This window comes from Loxodonta africana, chromosome 3 (genome assembly GCF_030014295.1).
Source record: "Loxodonta africana isolate mLoxAfr1 chromosome 3, mLoxAfr1.hap2, whole genome shotgun sequence".
NCBI lineage: Eukaryota > Metazoa > Chordata > Mammalia > Proboscidea > Elephantidae > Loxodonta > Loxodonta africana.
In genome coordinates, this window is record NC_087344.1 from 28,529,214 (window position 1) to 28,548,297 (window position 19,084).

The 19,084-nt window shown below is 40.8% G+C and overlaps 1 protein-coding gene across 3 annotated transcripts in view; it reads right to left on the minus strand.

Moving 5' to 3' along the window:
* Positions 1-673: 673 nt before the first annotated feature.
* The window catches only part of ADGRE2 (adhesion G protein-coupled receptor E2), a 79,220-nt gene continuing 60,809 nt past the window's right edge, over positions 674-19,084 (minus strand). For all 3 annotated transcript variants that reach the window (XM_064280830.1, XM_064280827.1, XM_064280829.1), the window contains 2 exons: positions 1,242-1,308; positions 674-766 (listed from right to left, as the gene is read on the minus strand). In XM_064280830.1, coding sequence (XP_064136900.1) covers positions 699-766; positions 1,242-1,308 — 135 coding nt within the window. In that variant the 3' untranslated portion in view covers positions 674-698. The remainder of the gene's footprint in view (positions 767-1,241; positions 1,309-19,084) is intronic.

Here is a 19,084-nt window from a genome sequence, read left to right on the forward strand (position 1 = left end):
CAGGATTTTTCGCTGGGTGGCACAAACTGTTTGCACTCAACTACTATTTGAAAAATAGTGGTTTGAACCCACTCAGTGGCACTGAAGAAAGGCCTGGCAATAAGCCCCCATAAAGATTGTTGTGTGCCATTGAGTTTTCAGACTCATAATGCCTTAGCTGTGAAAACTCTATGGAGCTCAGTTCTAGCCTGTACCATGCAGGGTATCCATGAGTCAGAATTGATAGATGGCAATGGGTTTGGTTTGGTTGTAGGATTTTTCCAGATGGAGGAATGCTTGAGGGTCAGGAAGGAGCCCAACCTGAGGGTGAGGTATGAAAGTGCAAGCTGGGTTGTGGGAACAGTCATGCATTGTTCTAAGTGCTTCTTGAATAAATAAATGTGCTTTGAACTTTGTCATAGGACTGCTGCTGGCAAAAGCTAAAAATGCGTTTATCAGGCAATGTCAATTCTTGTTCAATTCCTTGTTGCCGGGGAGTCAGAAGCTTGGATTATAAATGGACAGAACATTTTGACTGGAGTGTCAGGAGCAGAACACTGAGTCTAGGCTGGATGCCTTGGAAGGATTCTCCTGCATCTGCTTACCCTGAGGATATCAGGAGCTACAGAGGCAGTTGGCTTTGCCCTTTGGACCACACATGTCTATGGGGTTGTGTGCCGTCTTCTGCATCTTACCTGGTGTTCTGAAGGGTGGACACATCACTGTTGAGGGATGAGAGTTTGTTTTTCAAAATCCAGAGGGTCATCAAAAAGAAAGCTAAATTGACCTTTGGGAAATCATAGAAGGTTTATTGAATAACATTTCAAACCTGGTGTCTATTCACCCTTGCCTATAAAACACTGATTCCATACTTAAGTAATTTTTATATTTAGTAACAGTTTATGATAAGAGCCTTAGTGGCACAGTGGTTAAGCACTTGACTGCTAACCAGAAGGTCGGTGATTCAAACCCACCAGCAGCTACCTGGGAAAAAGATGTGGCATCCCGCTCTCGTAAAGATTTATAGCCTCGGGAGCCCTGTATGGCAGTTCTTGTCTGTCCTATAGGGTCACTATGAGTCGGAATCAACTCGACAGCAATGGTAGCAGTTCTTGAGTTTGTAGATTTCGGAGCAGTCTTAGAGAACCAAGTCAAACCTATGACAACCCAGGGACATTCCTGCTCCTGTCACCTTTTTATGAATACTGCTCTTCTAATGACCCTCAGCTGGGCAGTAATGATGCTCTGGTGTCATTACTCACAGAGAAGATGGCGCAGACTGGTCCAAGGAAGCCCCATATAAATCCCTTTTCTGGGTGGAGCCAACAGCTGATCAAGAGAGATTAAAAATTCATTGATCCTTGAGAGTATAGAATAGCTATATAAATTCATTCATACATCCATCCATTCATTCGTAATTCAACAAATATTGAGTGTCTCTTATGTGACAGAACTCCGTGGTTGGCTTTGAAGATAGAGTGGTGAAGAAAGTACACATGGTCTTAGACTCCACGTATCTCACAATCAGGGAAGACGCATGAGATAAGACATATTTTAGCAATAAAACAAAAATGGGAGGGTATGTGAATATATCATTATATGCCATGATTAGTTTTTGGTCTATGGACTATGATGATTAAGGAATGTTCCCCAAGAAAATTATATTTTAGCTGAGATGTGAAGGTTGAGTGGATGTTATTGAGCTAGATATGTTGAAGTAGGGGACGGGGTATAAACATGTGAGCAGTTACTGAGAGTCCTGTGAACATAACGTGGTTTTAAGGGCATTTCTTATACTATTCAATTTGATCCTTTTTGTTTGTTTGCTACAAATCCCAATCACTGAATTAAAAAAAAAAACTGCATTATTGAGACATATTTCACATACTATAGATTCACCCTTTTAAAGTGTACATTTCAGAGGTATTTAGAATATTTACACAGTTGTGCAATCATCACCACAAACAAATCTTAGAACATTTTCAGCTTGCGAAAAAGAAACCTTGCACACATTAGCAGTCATTCCCCAAACCCACTTTCCTCACACCTTTCCCAGCCCCAAACCAAAAACCAAACCCCTTGCTGTCAAGTTGAATCGATTCTGACTTATAGAGACTCTATAGGACAGAGTAGAACTGCCTCATGTGGTTCCCAAGGAGCTGCTGGTGGATTTGAACTGCCAATCTTTTGATTAGCAAATTGAGCTCTTAGCCACTTGGCCACCAAGGCTCCTCCCAGCCCCAGGCAACCATTAACTGTTTCTGGATTTGCCTATTACGGACATTTCATGTAAATGGAATACAATATGTAGTTTTTGTGACTGGCTTCTTTCACTTAACATTATGTTTTAAGGTTCATCCGTGTTATACATGTATCAGCACCTCATTCTCTATTATGGCTGAATAATAGTCCATTGTGTGGCTATACCTCCTTTTGTTTATCCGTTCATCAGTTGATGAACATTTGGGCTATTTCCAGATTTTGGGTATTATGAATAATGTCGCTAGGGATATTCATGTACAAGTTTTTGTGTGGACGTATGTTTTGTCTGAGGTAGTTATACCTAGGAAGATCCCTGAGTGGCACAAATGGTTTGCCCTCATCTACTAACCTAAGGGTTGGCAGTTTGAATGCACCCAGTGGCACCCCAGAAGAAAGGCCTGGCAATGTGCTTCCATAAAGATTACAGCCAAGAAAAGCCCGTGGGGCAGTTTTGCTTTGTAACACATGGGGTCACCATGGGTCAGAATCGACTTGATGACAATGGTTTTTCTTTTCTTTTTTTTGGTTTATATACCTAGGAATGGAATTTCTGAGTGATATAGTAAGTCTATGTTTAGGATTTTGGAACTGCAAAACTGTTTTCCAAAGTGGCTGCACCATTTTACATTCCCACGAGCAATGTATGAGGGTTGCAATTTCTCCACGCCCTTTCCAATACTTTTTTATTATCTGTGAAGCACTTAACTGTAGAAGATCAAAGAATACAGCCTTCTGTATGGATTGTACCTTAACATAAATAAAACAGAAATCCTCACCACTGGGTCAATAAACGTCATCATACTAAACTTAAAAAAGATTGAAGTTGTCAAGGGTTTCATTTTACTTGGATCCGCAATCAACGCCCATAGAAGCAGCAGTCAAGAAATCAAGTGAAGTATTGCATTGGGCTAATCTGCTGCAAAAGACCTCTTTCAAGTGTTAACAAGCAAATTATCACTTTGAGGACTAAGGCTTGTATGACCCAAGCCATGGTATTTTCAGTCGCCTCATATGCACATGAAAGCTGGACAATGAATAAGGAAGACAGAAGAAGAACTGATGCCTTTCAATTGTGGTTTTGGTGAAGAATATTGAATATACCATGGACTGCCAAAAGAACGAAAGAACAAAGAAGTCTGTCTAGAAGTACAGCCAGAATGCTCCTTAGAATTGAGGATGATGAGACCTCGTCTCACGTACTTAGGTTGTGTTATTAGGAGTCTAGTGCCTTCTTTTTTCCTGGGTCTCTCCTGAGCATGGGTGCTGCTTTGTGCATATGTGCAGCCTTTTAGACCCCCAGGAATATATCGGAGTTTTTGAGAGTTCCCTATGGTCCTTTAGTTCTCCAGTATTTTGTTTTAAATTCTTGGCCAAGCTCTTGTTGGCCTCAACTGAAATCATAGTCTTTGGCGGCTGGTGATGTTGCCAGCAATTTGTTGTTGTTTTGGAAATGACCTGTATATAGGCTTTTTTGTCCCTTGCTGGAATAAATTAAGTAGCCACCAAACTCTGGGAATAGAAGAATTCCCAGGAAGCTGAAAGTTTGGGGGAAATATTGACTGTCCTTAGGGAATGACGATGATTGTCAGTGGAGACTTTCCTGTTGCTGTGAGGCTGAACAGGGTTTATGTGGGTGAGTTTTATGGTATGTATATGAGATCTAGCTCAGTAAAGGTGCAAAAACAGAAGCCTAGTATTAAGAAGTTGAAAGTAAAAGAGTGCAAGGTCTGAACCTGACTTCCTGGGATTGGTTCTTAGCTCTGCCAGGTACTAACTGGTGCAGCTTTGGGCATTGACTGAAATGGTTCATGCCTCATATACTTCATAGTATTTGTGTGAGGTTTATGTGAGTTAATAGAAGTCAAAATGATTAGAAAAGTGCCTGGCACACTGGAAACACCTTGTAAATAATAGCTATGATACTAGATATTATTTTGATTATTTAAATCAGCCCAAATTTTCCAAATGAAAATGGATAAAGAAGTAAGTAGGATAAGCCAATGAAGTCCTAGAAACTTCTGATTCCATCTTTGCTATCTCAAGGACCACCATGCATCTGTCAGTCTGTCATACTGTGGGGGCTTGCATGTTGCTGTAATGCTGGAGGCTATGCCACCAGTATTCAAACAGCAGCAGAGTCACCTGTGCTGGTTTCAGCTGAGCTTCCAGACTAAGACAGGCTAAAAAGAAGGACTTGGTGGTCTACTTCTGAATGTAAGTAGCCAGTGAAAATCTTATGAATAGCAGTGGTACACTGTCTGATATAGTACTGGAGGATGAACTCCTCAGGTTGGAAGGCACTCAAAGTATGACTGAGGAAGAGCTGCCTTCTCAAAGTAAAGTCATGCTTAATAACAGGGATGGAGTCAAGCTTTCAAGACCTTCATTTGCTGGTGTGGCACGACTCAAAATGAGAAGAAAAAGCTGCAAACATCCATCAATAATTGGAATATGGAATGTATAAAGCATGTATCTAGGAAAATTGGAAATTGTGAAAAATGAAATGAAACGCATAAACATCAATATCCTAGGCATTAGTGAGCTGAAATGGACTGGTATTGGCCATTTTGAATTGGACAATCATATGGTCTACTATGCTGGGAATGACAACTTGAAGAGGAATGGTGTTGCATTCATCACCAAAAAAAACCATTTCAAGATCTATCCTGAAGTACAATGCTGTCAGTGATAGGATAATATCCATACCTCTACAAGGAAGATCAGTTAATACGACTATTATTCAAATTTTTACACCAACCACGAAGGCCAAAGATGAAGAAGTTGAAGATTTTTACCAACTTCTGCAGTCTGAAATTGGTCAAGCATGCAATCAAGATGCATCAGTGATTACTGGTGATTGGAATGTGAAAGTTGGAAACAAAGAGGAAGGATCAGTATTTGGAAAATATGGCCTTGGTGACACAATCAATGCCGGAGACTGCATGACAGAATTTTGTGAGACCAACCACTTTTTCATTGCAAATACCTTTTTCCAACGACATCAATGGTGACCATACAAGTGGACTTCTCCAGATGGAATACACAGGAATGAAATCAACTACGTCTGTGGAAAGGCGATGGAAAAGCTGAATATCATCAGTCAGAGCAAGACCAGGGGCCAAGTGCAGAACAGGCCATCAATTGCTCATATGCAGGTTCAAGCTGAAACTGAAGAAAATTAGAACAAGTGCTTAAGAGCCAAAGTACGACCTTGAGTATATCCCACCTAAATTTAGAGACCATTTCAAGAATAGCTTTTACGGGTTGAACACTAATAACTAAAGACCAGATGAGTTGTGGAATGACATCAAGGACATCATATATGAAGAAAGCAAGAGGTCATTAAAAAGACAGAAAAGAAAGACCAAAATGGATGTCAGAAGAGACTCTGAAACTTGCTCTTGAATGTCGAGTAAGTTAAAATGAAAGGAAGAAAGGATGAAGTAAACGAGCCGTACAGAAGATTTCAAAGGGTGGCTCAAGAAGACAAAGTGAAGTATTACAATGACATGTGCAAAGACCTGGAGATAGAAAACCAAAAGGAAAGCACACAATCAACATTTCTCAAGCTGAAGGAACTGCAGAAAAAATTCAAGCCTCGAGTCACAATACTGGAGGATTCTACATGGAAAATATTAAATGACTCAGCAAGCATCAAAAGAAGATGGAAGGAATACACAGAGTCACTAAACCCAAAAAGAATTGGTTGATGTTCAACCATTTCAGGAGGTACCCTATGAGCAGGAAGAAGTCCAAGCTACACTGAAGGCATTGGTGAAAAACAGGGCTCCATGAAATGACGGAATACTAATTGAGATGTTTCAACAAATGGATGTAGCATGGAAAGTCTCACGGGTCTAAGCCAAGAAATTTGGAAGACAGCTACCTGGCCAACCGACTGGAAGAGATCTATATTTATGCCTATTCCCGAGAAAGGTGATACCACCAAATGGGGAAATTACAAACAATATCACTAATATCACATGCAAGTAAATTTTGCTGACGATCATTCAAAAGTGGCTGCAGCAATACATCAGCAGGGTGCTGGCAAGGAATATTGAATATACCATGCTCCTTAGAAGCATTGATGGCAAAACTATGTCTCAAATATTTTGGATATGTTATCAGGAGGGGTCAGTCCCTGGAGAAGGACATCATCCTTGGTAGAGGGTCGGTGAAAAAGAGGAACCCTCGATGAGATGGATTGACTCACTGGCTGCAACAATGGGCTGAAACATAACAAGGATTGTGAGGATGGCACAGAACCAGGCAGTTTCTGTTGTACGTGGGGTCGCCATGAGTCAGACCAACTCGACGACACCTAACAACAACATCTCAAGGTCAGAGATTTGAGGACATTTTCCTTAATTATTAAAATCATTTGCCAGAAAGATGTTCTAGGACTTATAGTTTCCCTTTGGATATTATGCTCTGGCATAACCAAAGGGCTACATTTGTTCTAGTAGTGGCTATGGTCAAGATGGAGAGAGTATGCACAGGTAGAATTTTCACTTACCGGGCAGATGTTCCATAAAGGTGAGGTCTGGATGCTGCAGAAATTGCCACAATCACAGCTGGGACTCCGTAGCCCACAGGGAACATGGGCTTCCGTCTGTTCATGCTGGAGTAGTTGACCACCGTCGGGTTTCTCGCAGTGAAGAAGAGGTGCAGGCCCTCCAGCAGCATCCAGGTGAAGGCGGCCAGGTAGAGGTGGTGTAAGGTACCAGCGATAATGGCGCACAGCACCTGGGGGAGCAGGAAGAGTGACCCAGAGCAGCCATCAGGGTGTGCGTGTGTTCCCAGGGCCTCTCCGGTGCCTTTCAGTGGGCATAAACCTGATGTATGTGGAGGACTTGTCAAAAGAGAATGGTTTTCTAGTTGAGTCAGGACTGCTTACCTCTCTAACCTTTCTGAGACTCAAGGCCATTTGACTAAGGGATGAAGCACTGCATGGCTCCATGAGCCCAGCCTCTCCTGGGGCAGGGCAGGGAGTTCTTAGGGACAGTCAGTACCTTTGGCTCAGTTTGGTCGATCCCCACAAGGAAGAGGAGGTGAGCTAGGAAGAGGCAGACCGATAGCTGGAGGTGGATTGAGGTGCTGGTGTTCTGGATGGCTTTACACAGGAGGAAGGTGAGGGCCGCCAGAAGGAGGCACAGCAGAGAGAGGCCCAGCCCCACGTAGGTGATCACAGCCAGCACAGGATCTTCCTCCTGGGACCCAGCAAAGAGGAGTTCATGGTCAGACTTCCCTGTTGTGGGATAATTACCACTTCGAAGTTTTATTTTTTTTGAACATGGAAAATTTGGGAATGGAGGAGCCAGGTAAATTTGTGATGTTCGTAGATAAGTGACTCCAGGTTCAGATGTTTAGAAATTTATGTGCTATAATAGTTCCTTGGATTGATTAATTCAGCCACTGCAAGTATTGAGAGATAGGAGAGTCCTTACTCAAAACCAAGCCCTGGAACTCACAAGGGTTTATTTTCCTCCAGACTTTTGGGCATAACTAAGTGTACAGGGTCTCACATAGGTGAAAAGCTTCACGTAGAGCACCGTCCTCCATCCCCATAGGTGATGTGCTGTGACAGAGTCTGGACTTGGAGACTCAATCCAGGCATCTGACTCCCCACACTGGACTCTCTTCGCTCATCCCAGCACCAGCTATTCTTTGTTGATCACTAATCCTTATAGGTTTAGAAAGGGATCTTTGGCTAAAGGAAGAAAATTACTTTTCTTTTGATGATTGCAAAAATAAAAAAAACCAAACCCATTGCTGTCGGGTCAATTCTAACTCACAGTGATCCTATAGGATAGAGTAGAACTGCCCCATAGGGTTTCCAAGGAGCAGTTGGTCGATTTGAACTGGAAGCCTCTTTGTTAGCAGCCAAGCTCTTAACCACTGTGCCACCAGGGCTGTGTTGATGATGAGCCAAAAAAAAAAAAAAAAAGCCAAACAAAAAAAAACCCCATTGCTGCCCAGTCAGTTCTGACTCATAGGGACCATATAGGACAGAGTAGAATTGTCCCATAGGGTTTCCGAGGAGTGCCTGGTGGATTCAAACTGCCAACTTTTTGATTAGCAGCCGTAGATCTTAAGGGCTACGCCACAAAGGTTCCATTGATGATGGTAGTAGCCAGAAATTCATATTTTCCTACTTTTTTTTCACTTGAAAATCATTAAAAGCCATAAGTGGAATGAAAAAAAACTCCACCAATTCTATTTCAATCTGTCTAGGAGAAAGAGAGAGATAGAGAGAGGGAGAGTGAGAAAAGAGGAGTAGAGGAAATGAGAGAGAAAGAGAGAGGGGGACAGGAGAGGAGAGGGAATAGGGATAAAATGTTAAAAATAGATACATATGGATAAAAGGTGTTCTTCTCCTAGTTTTACTTTTGCAATTTACCTGAAATTTCAAATTATTCCTTAATAAGAAGTTTAAAATAAATAAGTCCTTCAAGTTATTTTGATGTATGCTAAATTTTGAAAGCATTTGGTCTAAAGACAAAGATCTAATTTCCCTACTACAGAGTGAGCTCCCGCAAATCAATAACAAATAGATCAACAAGCTAATAAATAGAAAAGTGGGGAAAGGATGTGAACAACCTGTTTCCAGGAAAGGAAATACAAATGAATATAAATATGTTCAATTTCATTCATAATAAAAGAAAGGTAAATAAAAATTCTTCTAGATGCCATATTACCTACTGGATGGGCAAAGGTACAAAAATTTGATAATTGTGGTGATGAGGGTGTGAGAGGTCACACATACTGTAGAGTGCTTATGGAAGACTTAACAGTTATAGCCTCTATTTATTAAAATATGGCAATATCTATCAATACATTGTTGTTAGGTGCGATCGATGTCCTGCGCCATCCTCACAATCGTTCCTATGCTTAAGCTCGTTGTTGCAGCCACTGTGTCAATCCATCTCGTTGAGGGTCTTCCTCTTTTTCACTGATCTTCCACTTTACCAAGCTTGATGTCCTTCTCCAGGGACTGATCTTTCCTGATAACGTGTCCAACATATGTGAGAAGTAGTCTCGCCATCCTTACTTTTAAGGATTATTCTGGTTGTACTTCTTTCAAGACAGATTTATTCATTCTTTTGGCAGCCCATGGTATAGTCAATATTCTTCACCAGCACCACAACTCAAAGGTGCCAACTCTTCTTTGGTCTTCTTTATTCATCATCCAGCTTTGACATGCATAGGAGGCGATTGAAAACATCATGGCTTGGGTCAGGCGCACCTTAGTCTTCAAGGTGAGATCTTTGCCTTTCAGCACTTTAAAGAGGTCTTTTGCAGCAGATTTGCCCAAAGCAATGGGTCTGTTGATTTCTTGCCTGCTGCTTCCAAGGGTGTTGATTGTGGATCCAGGTAAAATGAAATCCTTGACAACTTCAATCTTTTCTCCGTTTATCGTGATGTTGCTTATTGGTCCAGTTGTAAGGATTTTTATTTTCTTTATGTTGAGGCATGGTCCATGCTGAACACTGTAGTCTTTGATCTTCATCAGTAGGTGATTCAAGTCCTCTTCACTTTCAGCAAGCAAGGCTGTGTCATCTGCATAATGCATGTTGTTAATGAGTCTTCTTCTAATCCTGGTGCCCTGTTCTTCATAGAGTCTAGCTTCTCAGATTTGCTCAGCATACAGACTGAATAAATTGTATAGGTATGGTAAAAGAATACAATCCTGGAGCACACCTTTCCTGACTTTAAACTACACAGTATCTCCTTGTTATGTTAGAACAACCTCCTCTTGATCCGAGTGCAGGTTCCTCATGAACACAATTAAGTGTTCTGGAATTCCCGTTCTCTGCAATGTTATCCATAATTTGTTATGCACCACACAGTTGAATGCTTTTGCATAGCCAATAAAACATGGGTAAAACATCTTTCTGGTATTCTCTGCTTTCACCTAGGATCCATCTGACATCAACAATGATATCCCTGGTTCTACCTCCTCTTCTGAATCCGGCTTGAGTTTTGGCAGTTCCCTGTTGATCTACTGCTGCAGCCACTTTTAAATGATCTTCAGCAAAATTTTACTTGTGTGTGATATTAATGATATTGTTTGATAATTTCCACATTCAGAGGGATCGCCTTTCTTGGGAATAGACATAAATATAGATCTCTTCCAGTCAGTTGGCCAGGTAGCTGTCATCCAAATTTCTTGGCTTAGGCCAGTGAGCACTTTCAGTGCTGCCTCTGTTTGTTGAAACATCACGATTGGTATTCCAGCAATTCCTGGAGCCTTGTTTTCCACCAGTGCCTTCAGTGCAGCTTGGACTTCTTCCTTCAGAACCATTGGTTCCTGCTCATATGGTACCTCCTGAAATGGTTAAATGTCGACCAGTTCTTTTTGGTATAGTGACTCTGTATTCCTTTCATCTTCTTTTGTTGCTTGCTGGGTCATTTAATATTTTCCCTGTAGAATCCTTCACTATTGCAACTTGAAGCTTAAATTTTTTCTTCAGTTCTTTCAGCTTGAGAAACGCCAAGCATGTTCTTCCCTTTATTGTTTTCTATCTCCAGGTCTTTTTACATGTCATTATAATAATTTACTTTGTCTTTTCGAGCCACCCTGTGACATTTTCTTTTCAGCTTTTACTTCATCATTTCTTCCTTTTGCTTTAGCTGCTTGATGTTCTAGAGCAAGTTTCATAGTCTCTTCTGACATCCATTTTAGTCTTTTCTTTCTTTCAGATTATCTCTTGCTTTCTTCATGTCCTCGATGTCATTCCACAACTCATCTGGTCTTTGGTTATTAATGTTCAATGCATCAAGTCTATTCTTGAGATGCATTGAACATTAAATTCAGGTGGAATATGCTCGAGGTCTACTTTGGCTCTTGTGGACTTGTTCTATTTTTTGTCAGTTTCAACTTGAACTTGCATATGAGCAATTGATGGTCTGTTCCACAGTTAGCCCCTGGCCTTGTTCTGACTGATGATATTGAGCTTTTCCACAGGTGTAGTCGATTTCTTTCCTGTGTATTCCATCTGGTGAGGTCCACTTTTATAGTCACTGTTGATGTTGAAAAAAGGTATTTGCAATGAAAAAGTGGTTGATCTTGGAAAATTCCATTATGTGATCTCTGACATCATTTCTGTCACCAAGGCCATATTTTCGAGCTACTGATTCTTTTTCTTTGTTTCCCACTTTTGCATTCCATTTACTGATAATTATCACTACATCCTGATTGCATGTTTGATCAATTTCAGACTGCAGAAGTTGGTAAAAATCTTCAATTTCTTCATTTTTGGCCTTAGTGGTTGGTGTGTAAATTTGAATAATATTCATATTAACTGGTCTTCCTTGTAGGAGTATGGATATTATTCTATCCCTGACACTGGTGTACTTCAGGATAGATCTTGAAATGTTCTTTCTGATGATGCACACAATGCCATTCCTCTTCAATTTGTCATTCCCAGCATAGTAGACCATATGAGTCTATATTCGTCACTATTGCTGTGGAGTCAACTGTGACTCATAGTGATCCTATAGGACAGGGTAGAACTGCCCCATAGAGTTTCCAAGGATCGCCTGGTGGATTCAACTGCTGACCTTTTGGTTAGCAGCCGCAGCTTTTACCACTATGCCACCAGGGTTTCCAGTTCTCTGGCGGTGCTGAGGTTAAACATTTGGCTGCTAACTGAAAGGTCAGTGGTTTGAACCCACCTGCTTCTCTATGGGAGAAAGATATGGCAATCTGCTTCCATAAATATTGCAGACTTGGAAACCCTGTAAGGTAGTTCTACCCTGTCCTATAGGGTCTCTATGAGTTGGCATCGAATCAGTGGCAAAGTCTAGGAGGCTAGAAGTCCAAATTCAGGGTGCCAGTTCTAGGGGAAGTCTTTCTCTGTTAGTCCTGGGGAAAGTGCTTGTCATCAATCTTTCCCTGGTCTAGGGCCTTCTCAGCACAGGACCCTGGGTCCAAAAGACACACTCCACTTCCTGGTTCTTCCTGTTTGGTGCTATTGAGGTCCTTATCTCTCTGCTTACCTCTTTTTTTTTTTTTTTTTTTATCTCTTGTAAGATAAAAGGTGATGCAGGCCGCACCCTAGGGGAACTCCTCTTACATCTGGTCAGAGCTGTGACCTGAGTAAGGCTGTTGCATTTCTCCTTAATCCTCTTTGACATAACCTAATCTTGCCTCATTAACCACAGCAGAGATTAGGATTTACAACATACAGGGAAATTACATCAGGTCACAAAATGGAGGACAACCACATAACACTGGGAATCATGGCTGAGCCAAGTTGACACACATTTTTGTGGGACCCAATTCAATCATAGCAGCCTCAAAAAACCTACCCCTGGTGTAAACACACCTTCTACGAGTTATTCAATCAAACACCAATCTAGGTGCTGTTGTAAAGGGATTCTGCAGATGAAATGAAGCTCTCTAAGCAGTTGATTTAAAGATAGACTGATTATCCTGGGTGGGCCTGACCTAATCAGGTGGGCCTTCAAAGTGTCTGGGCTCCTCCTGGAGGTAGATAGTCAAAGTTCAAGAGGAATTTGATGTGAGGAACATTCTCTTGCTGGCCTCTAGAGGAACACTTCTATGTAATGAGAGGGCCTATAAGAATGTCACATGAGAGGTCACTTGATAGGCCACATGAGAAGGAATGCAGGTAGTCCCTAGCAGCTGAGTGTACTCCCTGGCTAAAAGCTAGCAAGAAAATGGAGGCCCCAGTCTTACAACCCTAAGGAACTGAATTTTGCCAACAACCAGTGAGCCTGGAGGAGGACCCCAAGACTCAGATGAGAGCACAGCCCCAGGAAACACCTTGATTTCAGTCTTATAAGACCCCATTCAGAGAACCCAGTTACCCTGGGGTGGACTTCCTACCCACAGAAACTGTGATATAATAAATTCGTAATTTTTAAGCTGCCAAGATTATGGTACTTTATTACACTGCAAAGGATAACTAATGCATATCCTCTCTGATCTCTCACCTGCACATCGTACTGGGCCATCAGGACAGCAAAGCTGCTGAGGTGGGTGCAGTGGCAGGTGGTGTTGGTGTCTTCAGTGCCCACAGTCTTGCAGCCTGTAGTGTCCCAGTGACCATATCCATGATTCCTATACTCCCAGAAGACACAGAGCACTTTCTGCCCTGGCTCAAGGGTCACCGGCTGTAGGCACAGGGCACAGATGTGAACTGGTTGTCCTGGAGCTCAGAGGTGCTGACCCAAAGCTGGCTTGGGAAGGGTTGACATTCTTGGGGACATGCTGTACCCATGGGGGACACCCTGAGCCCCAAGGCTGAATTGAGCAGCAAGGATGTGCTCAGGACTCAGGCTCCTTCCACATTCCCTCCATATACCCTAGGACTCACATGGTGGGAGAAGATAAAGGTGACTGGGGAGCTGAGCTTCTGGTTATCATTGTTGCTCAGAAAGGCGGCGCTGACATCTGAGAGCAGGATAGGGGAGACTCCCCACAGCAAGCTCTTGTGTGTCTCGTGTAGAGCCGCAACAGCCCATCCCTGGGATGGAAACCAGGCCCACCACAGAAGGTCCTGGAGGAGGAGGCTGAGGTTGACCTCCTGGAGTCCCCACCAGGGGTCCTTTCCCCAAAGCGCTTCTTTATCACCTACTCCTCTTCTTTTAGTCCCACTCACCCCACACTTCCCTTTAATCTTTTTTAATAATTTTTATTGAGCTTTAAGTGAACGTTTACAAATCAAGTCAGTCTGTCACATATAAGCTTATATACACCTTACTCCGTACTCCCACTTACTCTACCCCTAATGAGTCAGCCCTTCCAGTCTCTCCTTTCGTGACAATTTTGCCAGTTTCTAACCCTCTCTACCCTCCTATCTCCCCTCCAGACAGAAGATGCCAACACAGTCTCAAGTGTCCACCTGATACAAGTAGCTCATTCTTCATCAGCATCTCTCTCCTACCCATTGTCCAGTCCCTTCCATGTCTAATGAGTTGTCTTCAGGAATGGTTCCTGTCCTGGGCCACCAGAAGGTTTGGGGACCATGACCGCCAGGATTCCTCTAGTCTCAGTTAGACCATTAAGTCTGGTCTTTTTATAAGAATTTGGGGTCTGCATCCCGCTGATCTCCTGCTCCCTCAGGGGTTCTCTGTTGTGCTCCCTGTCAGGGCAGTCATCGGTTGTGGCTGGGCACCATTTAGTTCTTCTGGTCTCAGGATAATGAAAGTCTCTGGTTCATGGGGCCCTTTCTGTCACTTGGGCTCATAGTTATCTTGTGACCTTGGTGTTCTTCATTCTCCTTTGATCCGGGTGGGTTGAGACCAATTGATGCATCTTAGATGGTCGCTTGTTAGCATTTAAGACCCCAGACGCCACATTTCAAAGTGGGATGCCGAATGTTTTCATAATAGTATTATTTTGCCAATTGACTTAGAAGTCCCCTTAAGCCATAGTCCCCAAACCCCCACCCTTGCTCCGCTGACCTTTGAAGCATTCAGTTTATCCCAGAAACTTCTTTGCTTTTGGTCCAGTCCAGTTGAGCTGACCTTCCGTGTATTGAGTATTGTCCTTCCCTTCACCTAAAGTAGTTCTTATCTACTATCTAATCAGTAAATAACCCTCTCCCACCCTCCCTCCCTCCCCCCCTCGTAACCACAAAAGTGTGTGTTCTTCTCAGTTTATACTATTTCTCAAGATCTTATAATAGTGGTCTTATACAATATTTGTCCTTTTGCCTCTGACTAATTTCACTCAGCATAATGCCTTCTAGGTTCCTCCATGTTATGAAATGTTTCACAGATTCGTCACTGTTCTTTATCGATGCGTAGTATTCCTTTGTGTGAATATACCACAATTTATTTACCCATTCTTCCGTTGATGAACACCTTGGTTGTTTCCAGCTTTTTGCTATTGTAAACAGAGCTGCAATAAACATGGGTGTGCATGTATCTGTTCATGTGAAGGCTGTTATTTCTCTAGGGTATATTCCGAGGAGTGGGATTCCTGGGTTGTATGGTAGTTCTATTTCTAACTTTTTAAGAAAATGCCATATAGATTTCCAAAGTGGTTGTACCATTTGACATTCCCACCAGCAGTGTATAAGTTCCAATCTCTCTGCAGCCTCTCCAACATTTATTATTTTGTGTTTTTTGGATTAATGCCAGCCTTGGTAGAGTGAGATGGAATCTCATCGTAGTTTTAATTTGCATTTCTCTAATGGCTAATGATCGAGAGCATTTTCTCATGTATCTGTTAGCTGCCTGAATATCTTCTTTAGTGAAGTGTGTGTTCATATCCTTTGCCCACTTCTTGATTGGGTTGTTTGTCTTTTTGTGGTTGAGTTTTGACAGAATCATACAGATTTTAGAGATCAGGCGCTGGTCGGAGATGTCATAGCTGAAAATTCCTTCCCAGTCTGTAGGTGGTCTTTTTACTCTTTTGGTGAAGTCTTTAGATGAGCATAGGTGTTTGATTTTTAGGAGCTCCCAGTTATCTGGTTTCTCTTCGTCATTTTTGGTAATGTTTTGCATTCTGTTTATGCCTTGTATTAGGGCTCCTAGAGTTGTCCCTATTTTTTCTTCCATGATCTTTATCGTTTCGATCTTTATGTTTAGGTCTTTGATCCACTTGGAGTTAGTTTTTGTGCATGGTGTGAGATATGGGTCCTGTTTCATTTTTTTGCAAATGGATATCCAGTTATGCCAGCACCATTTGTTAAAAAGACTATCTTTTCCCCAATTAACTGACACTGGGCCTTTGTCAAATATCAGCTGCTCATATGTGGATGGATTTATATCTGGATTCTCAATTCTGTTCCATTGGTCTATGTGCCTGTTGTTGTGCCAGTACCAGGCTGTTTTGACTACTGTGACTGTATAATATGTTCTAAAATCAGGTAGAGTGAGGCCTCCCACTTTCTTCTTCTTTTTCAGTAATGCTTTACTTATCTGAGGCTTCTTTCCCTTCCATATGAAGTCGGTGATTGTTTCTCCATCACTTTAAAAAATGTCATTGGAATTTGGATTGGAATTGCATTGTATGTATAGATGGCTTTTGGTAGAATAGACATATTTACTATGTTAAGTCTTCCTATCCATGAGCAAGGTATGTTTTTCCACTTAAGTAGGTCCTTTTTAGTTTCTTGCAGTAGTACTTTGTAGTTTTCTTTATATAGGTCTTTTACATCTTTGGTAAGATTTATTCCTAAGTATTTTATCTTCTTGGGGGCTACTGTGAATGGTATTGATTTGGTGATTTCCTCTTCGATGTTCTTTTTGTTGATGTAGAGGAATCCAAGTGATTTTTGTATGTTTTTCTTGTAACCTGAAACTCTGCCAAACTCTTCTATTAGTTTCAGTAGTTTTCTGGAGGATTCCTTAGGGTTTTCTGTGTATAAGATCATGTCATCTGCAAATAGAGGTAATTTTACTTATTCCTTGCCAATCCAGATGCGCTTTATTTCTTTGTCTAGCCGAATTGCTCTGGCTAGCACCTCTAGCACAATATTGAATAAGAGCGGTGATAAAGGGTATCCTTGTCTGGTTCTCATTCTCAAGGAAAATGCTTTCAGGCTCTCTCCATTTAGAATGATGTTGGCTGTCGGCTTTGTATAGATGCCTTTTATTATGTTGAGGAATTTTCCTTCAATTCCTATTTTGTTAAGAGTTTTTATCATGAATGGATGTTGGACTTTGTCAAATGCCTTTTCTGCATCAATTAATAAGATCATGTGGTTTTTGTCTTTTGTTTTATTTATATGGTGGATTACATTAATGGTTTTTCTAATACTGAACCAACCTTGCATAAAAAAAAAAATTTTTTTTTTTTTAACCTGGCATACCTGGTATAAATCCCACTTGGTCGTGGTGGATTATTTTTTTGATATGTTGTTGAATTCTATTGGGTAGAATTTTGTTGAGGATTTTTGCATTTATGCTCACGAGGGATATAGGTCTATAATTTTCTTCCTTTGTGGTGTCTTTTCCTGGTTTTGGTATCAGGGGTATGGTGGCTTCATAGAATGAGTTTGGCAGTAATCCGTCCTTTTCTATGCTCTGAAATACCTTTACTAGTAGTGGTGTTAACTCTTCTCTAAAAGTTTGGTATAACTCTGCTGTGAAGCTGTCTGGACCAGGGCTTTTTTTTTGTTGGGAGTTTTTTGATTACCTTTTCAATCTCTTCTTTTGTTATGGCTCTATTTAGTTGTTCTACTTCTGATTGTGTTAGTTTAGATAGGTAGTGTGTTTCTAGGAATTCATCCATTTCTTCTAGGTTTGCAAATTTGTTAGAGTACAATTTTTCGTAATAATCTTATATGATTCTTTTAATTTCAGTTGGATCTGTTGTGATATGGCTTATCTCATTTCTTATTCGGGTTATTTGTTTCCTTTTCTGTATTTCTTTAGTCAGTCTGGCCAATGGTTTATCAATTTTGTTAATTTTTTCAAAGAACCAGCTTTTGGCTTTGTTAATTCTTTTGATTGTTTTTCTGTTCTCTAATTCATTTAGTTCAGCTCTAATTTTTATTATTTGTTTTCTTCTGGTGCCTGATGGATTCTTTTGTTGCTCACTTTCTATTTGTTCAAGTTGTAGGGACAGTTCTCTAATTTTGGCTCTTTCTTCTTTATGTATGTGTGCATTGATCAATATAAATTGATCTCTGAGCACTGCTTTTGCTGTGTCCCAGATGTTTTGATAGGAAGTGTTTTCATTCTCGTTGCATTCTATGAATTTCTTTATTCCCTCCTTAATGTCTTCTATAACCCAGTCTTTTTTGAGCAGGGTGTTGTTCAGTTTCCAAGTATTTGATTTCTTTTCCCTGATTTTTCTGTTATTGATTTCTACTTTAATGGTCTTATTGTCTGAGAAGATGCTTTGGAATATTTTGATGTTTATATTTTGCAAAGGTTTGTTTTACGACCTAATATGTGATCTATTCTAGAGAATGTTCCATGTGCACTAGAAAAAAAAGTGTACTTTGCAGCTGTTGGGTGGAGAGTTCTGTATAAGTCAATGAGGTCAAGTTGGTTGATTGTAGCAATTAGATCGTCTGTGTCTCTATTGAGCTTCTTACTGGAAGCCCTATCCTTCTCCAAAAGTGGTGTGCTGGAGACTCCTACTATAATTGTGGAGGTATCTATCTCACTTTCCAATTCTGTTAAAGTTTGTTTTATCTATCTTGCAGCTCTGTCATTGGGTGCATAAATATTTAATATGGTTATATCTTCCTGGTCAATTGTCCCTTTAATCATTATGTAGTATCCTTCTTTATCCTTTGTGGTGGATTTAACTTTAAAGTCTATTTTGTCAGAAATTAATATTGCTGCTCCTGCTCTTTTTTGATTGTTGTTTGCTTGATATATTGTTTTCCATTCTTTGAGTTTTAGTTTGTTTGTGTCTCTAAGCCTAAGTTGTGTCTCTTGTAGGCAGCATATAGACCGATGGTGTTTCTTTATCCAGTCTGAGACTCTCCGTCTCTTTATTGGTGCATTTAGTCCATTTACATTCAGTGTAATTATAGATAAGTATGAGTTCAGTGCTGTCAGTTTGATGCCTTTTTGTGTGTGTTATTGACATTTTCATTTTTCCACTTGCTATTTTGTGCTGAGAAGTTTTTCATCATAAATTGCATGTTTCTCATTTTCATAGTAGTTGAATTTACGTTTCCTGAGTCGTTATGTTTTTCTTGGTTTTTATTTTGAATTATGGAATTGTTATACCTCTTTGTGGTTACCTTAATATTTACCCCTATTTTTCTAAGTAAAAATCTAACTTGTATCATCCTATATTGCCTTGTTTTCCTCTCCATACGGAAGATCTATGCCTCCTGTATTTAGTCCCTCTTTTTGATTATTGTGATCTTTTACATAATGACTTCAATGATTCCCCGTT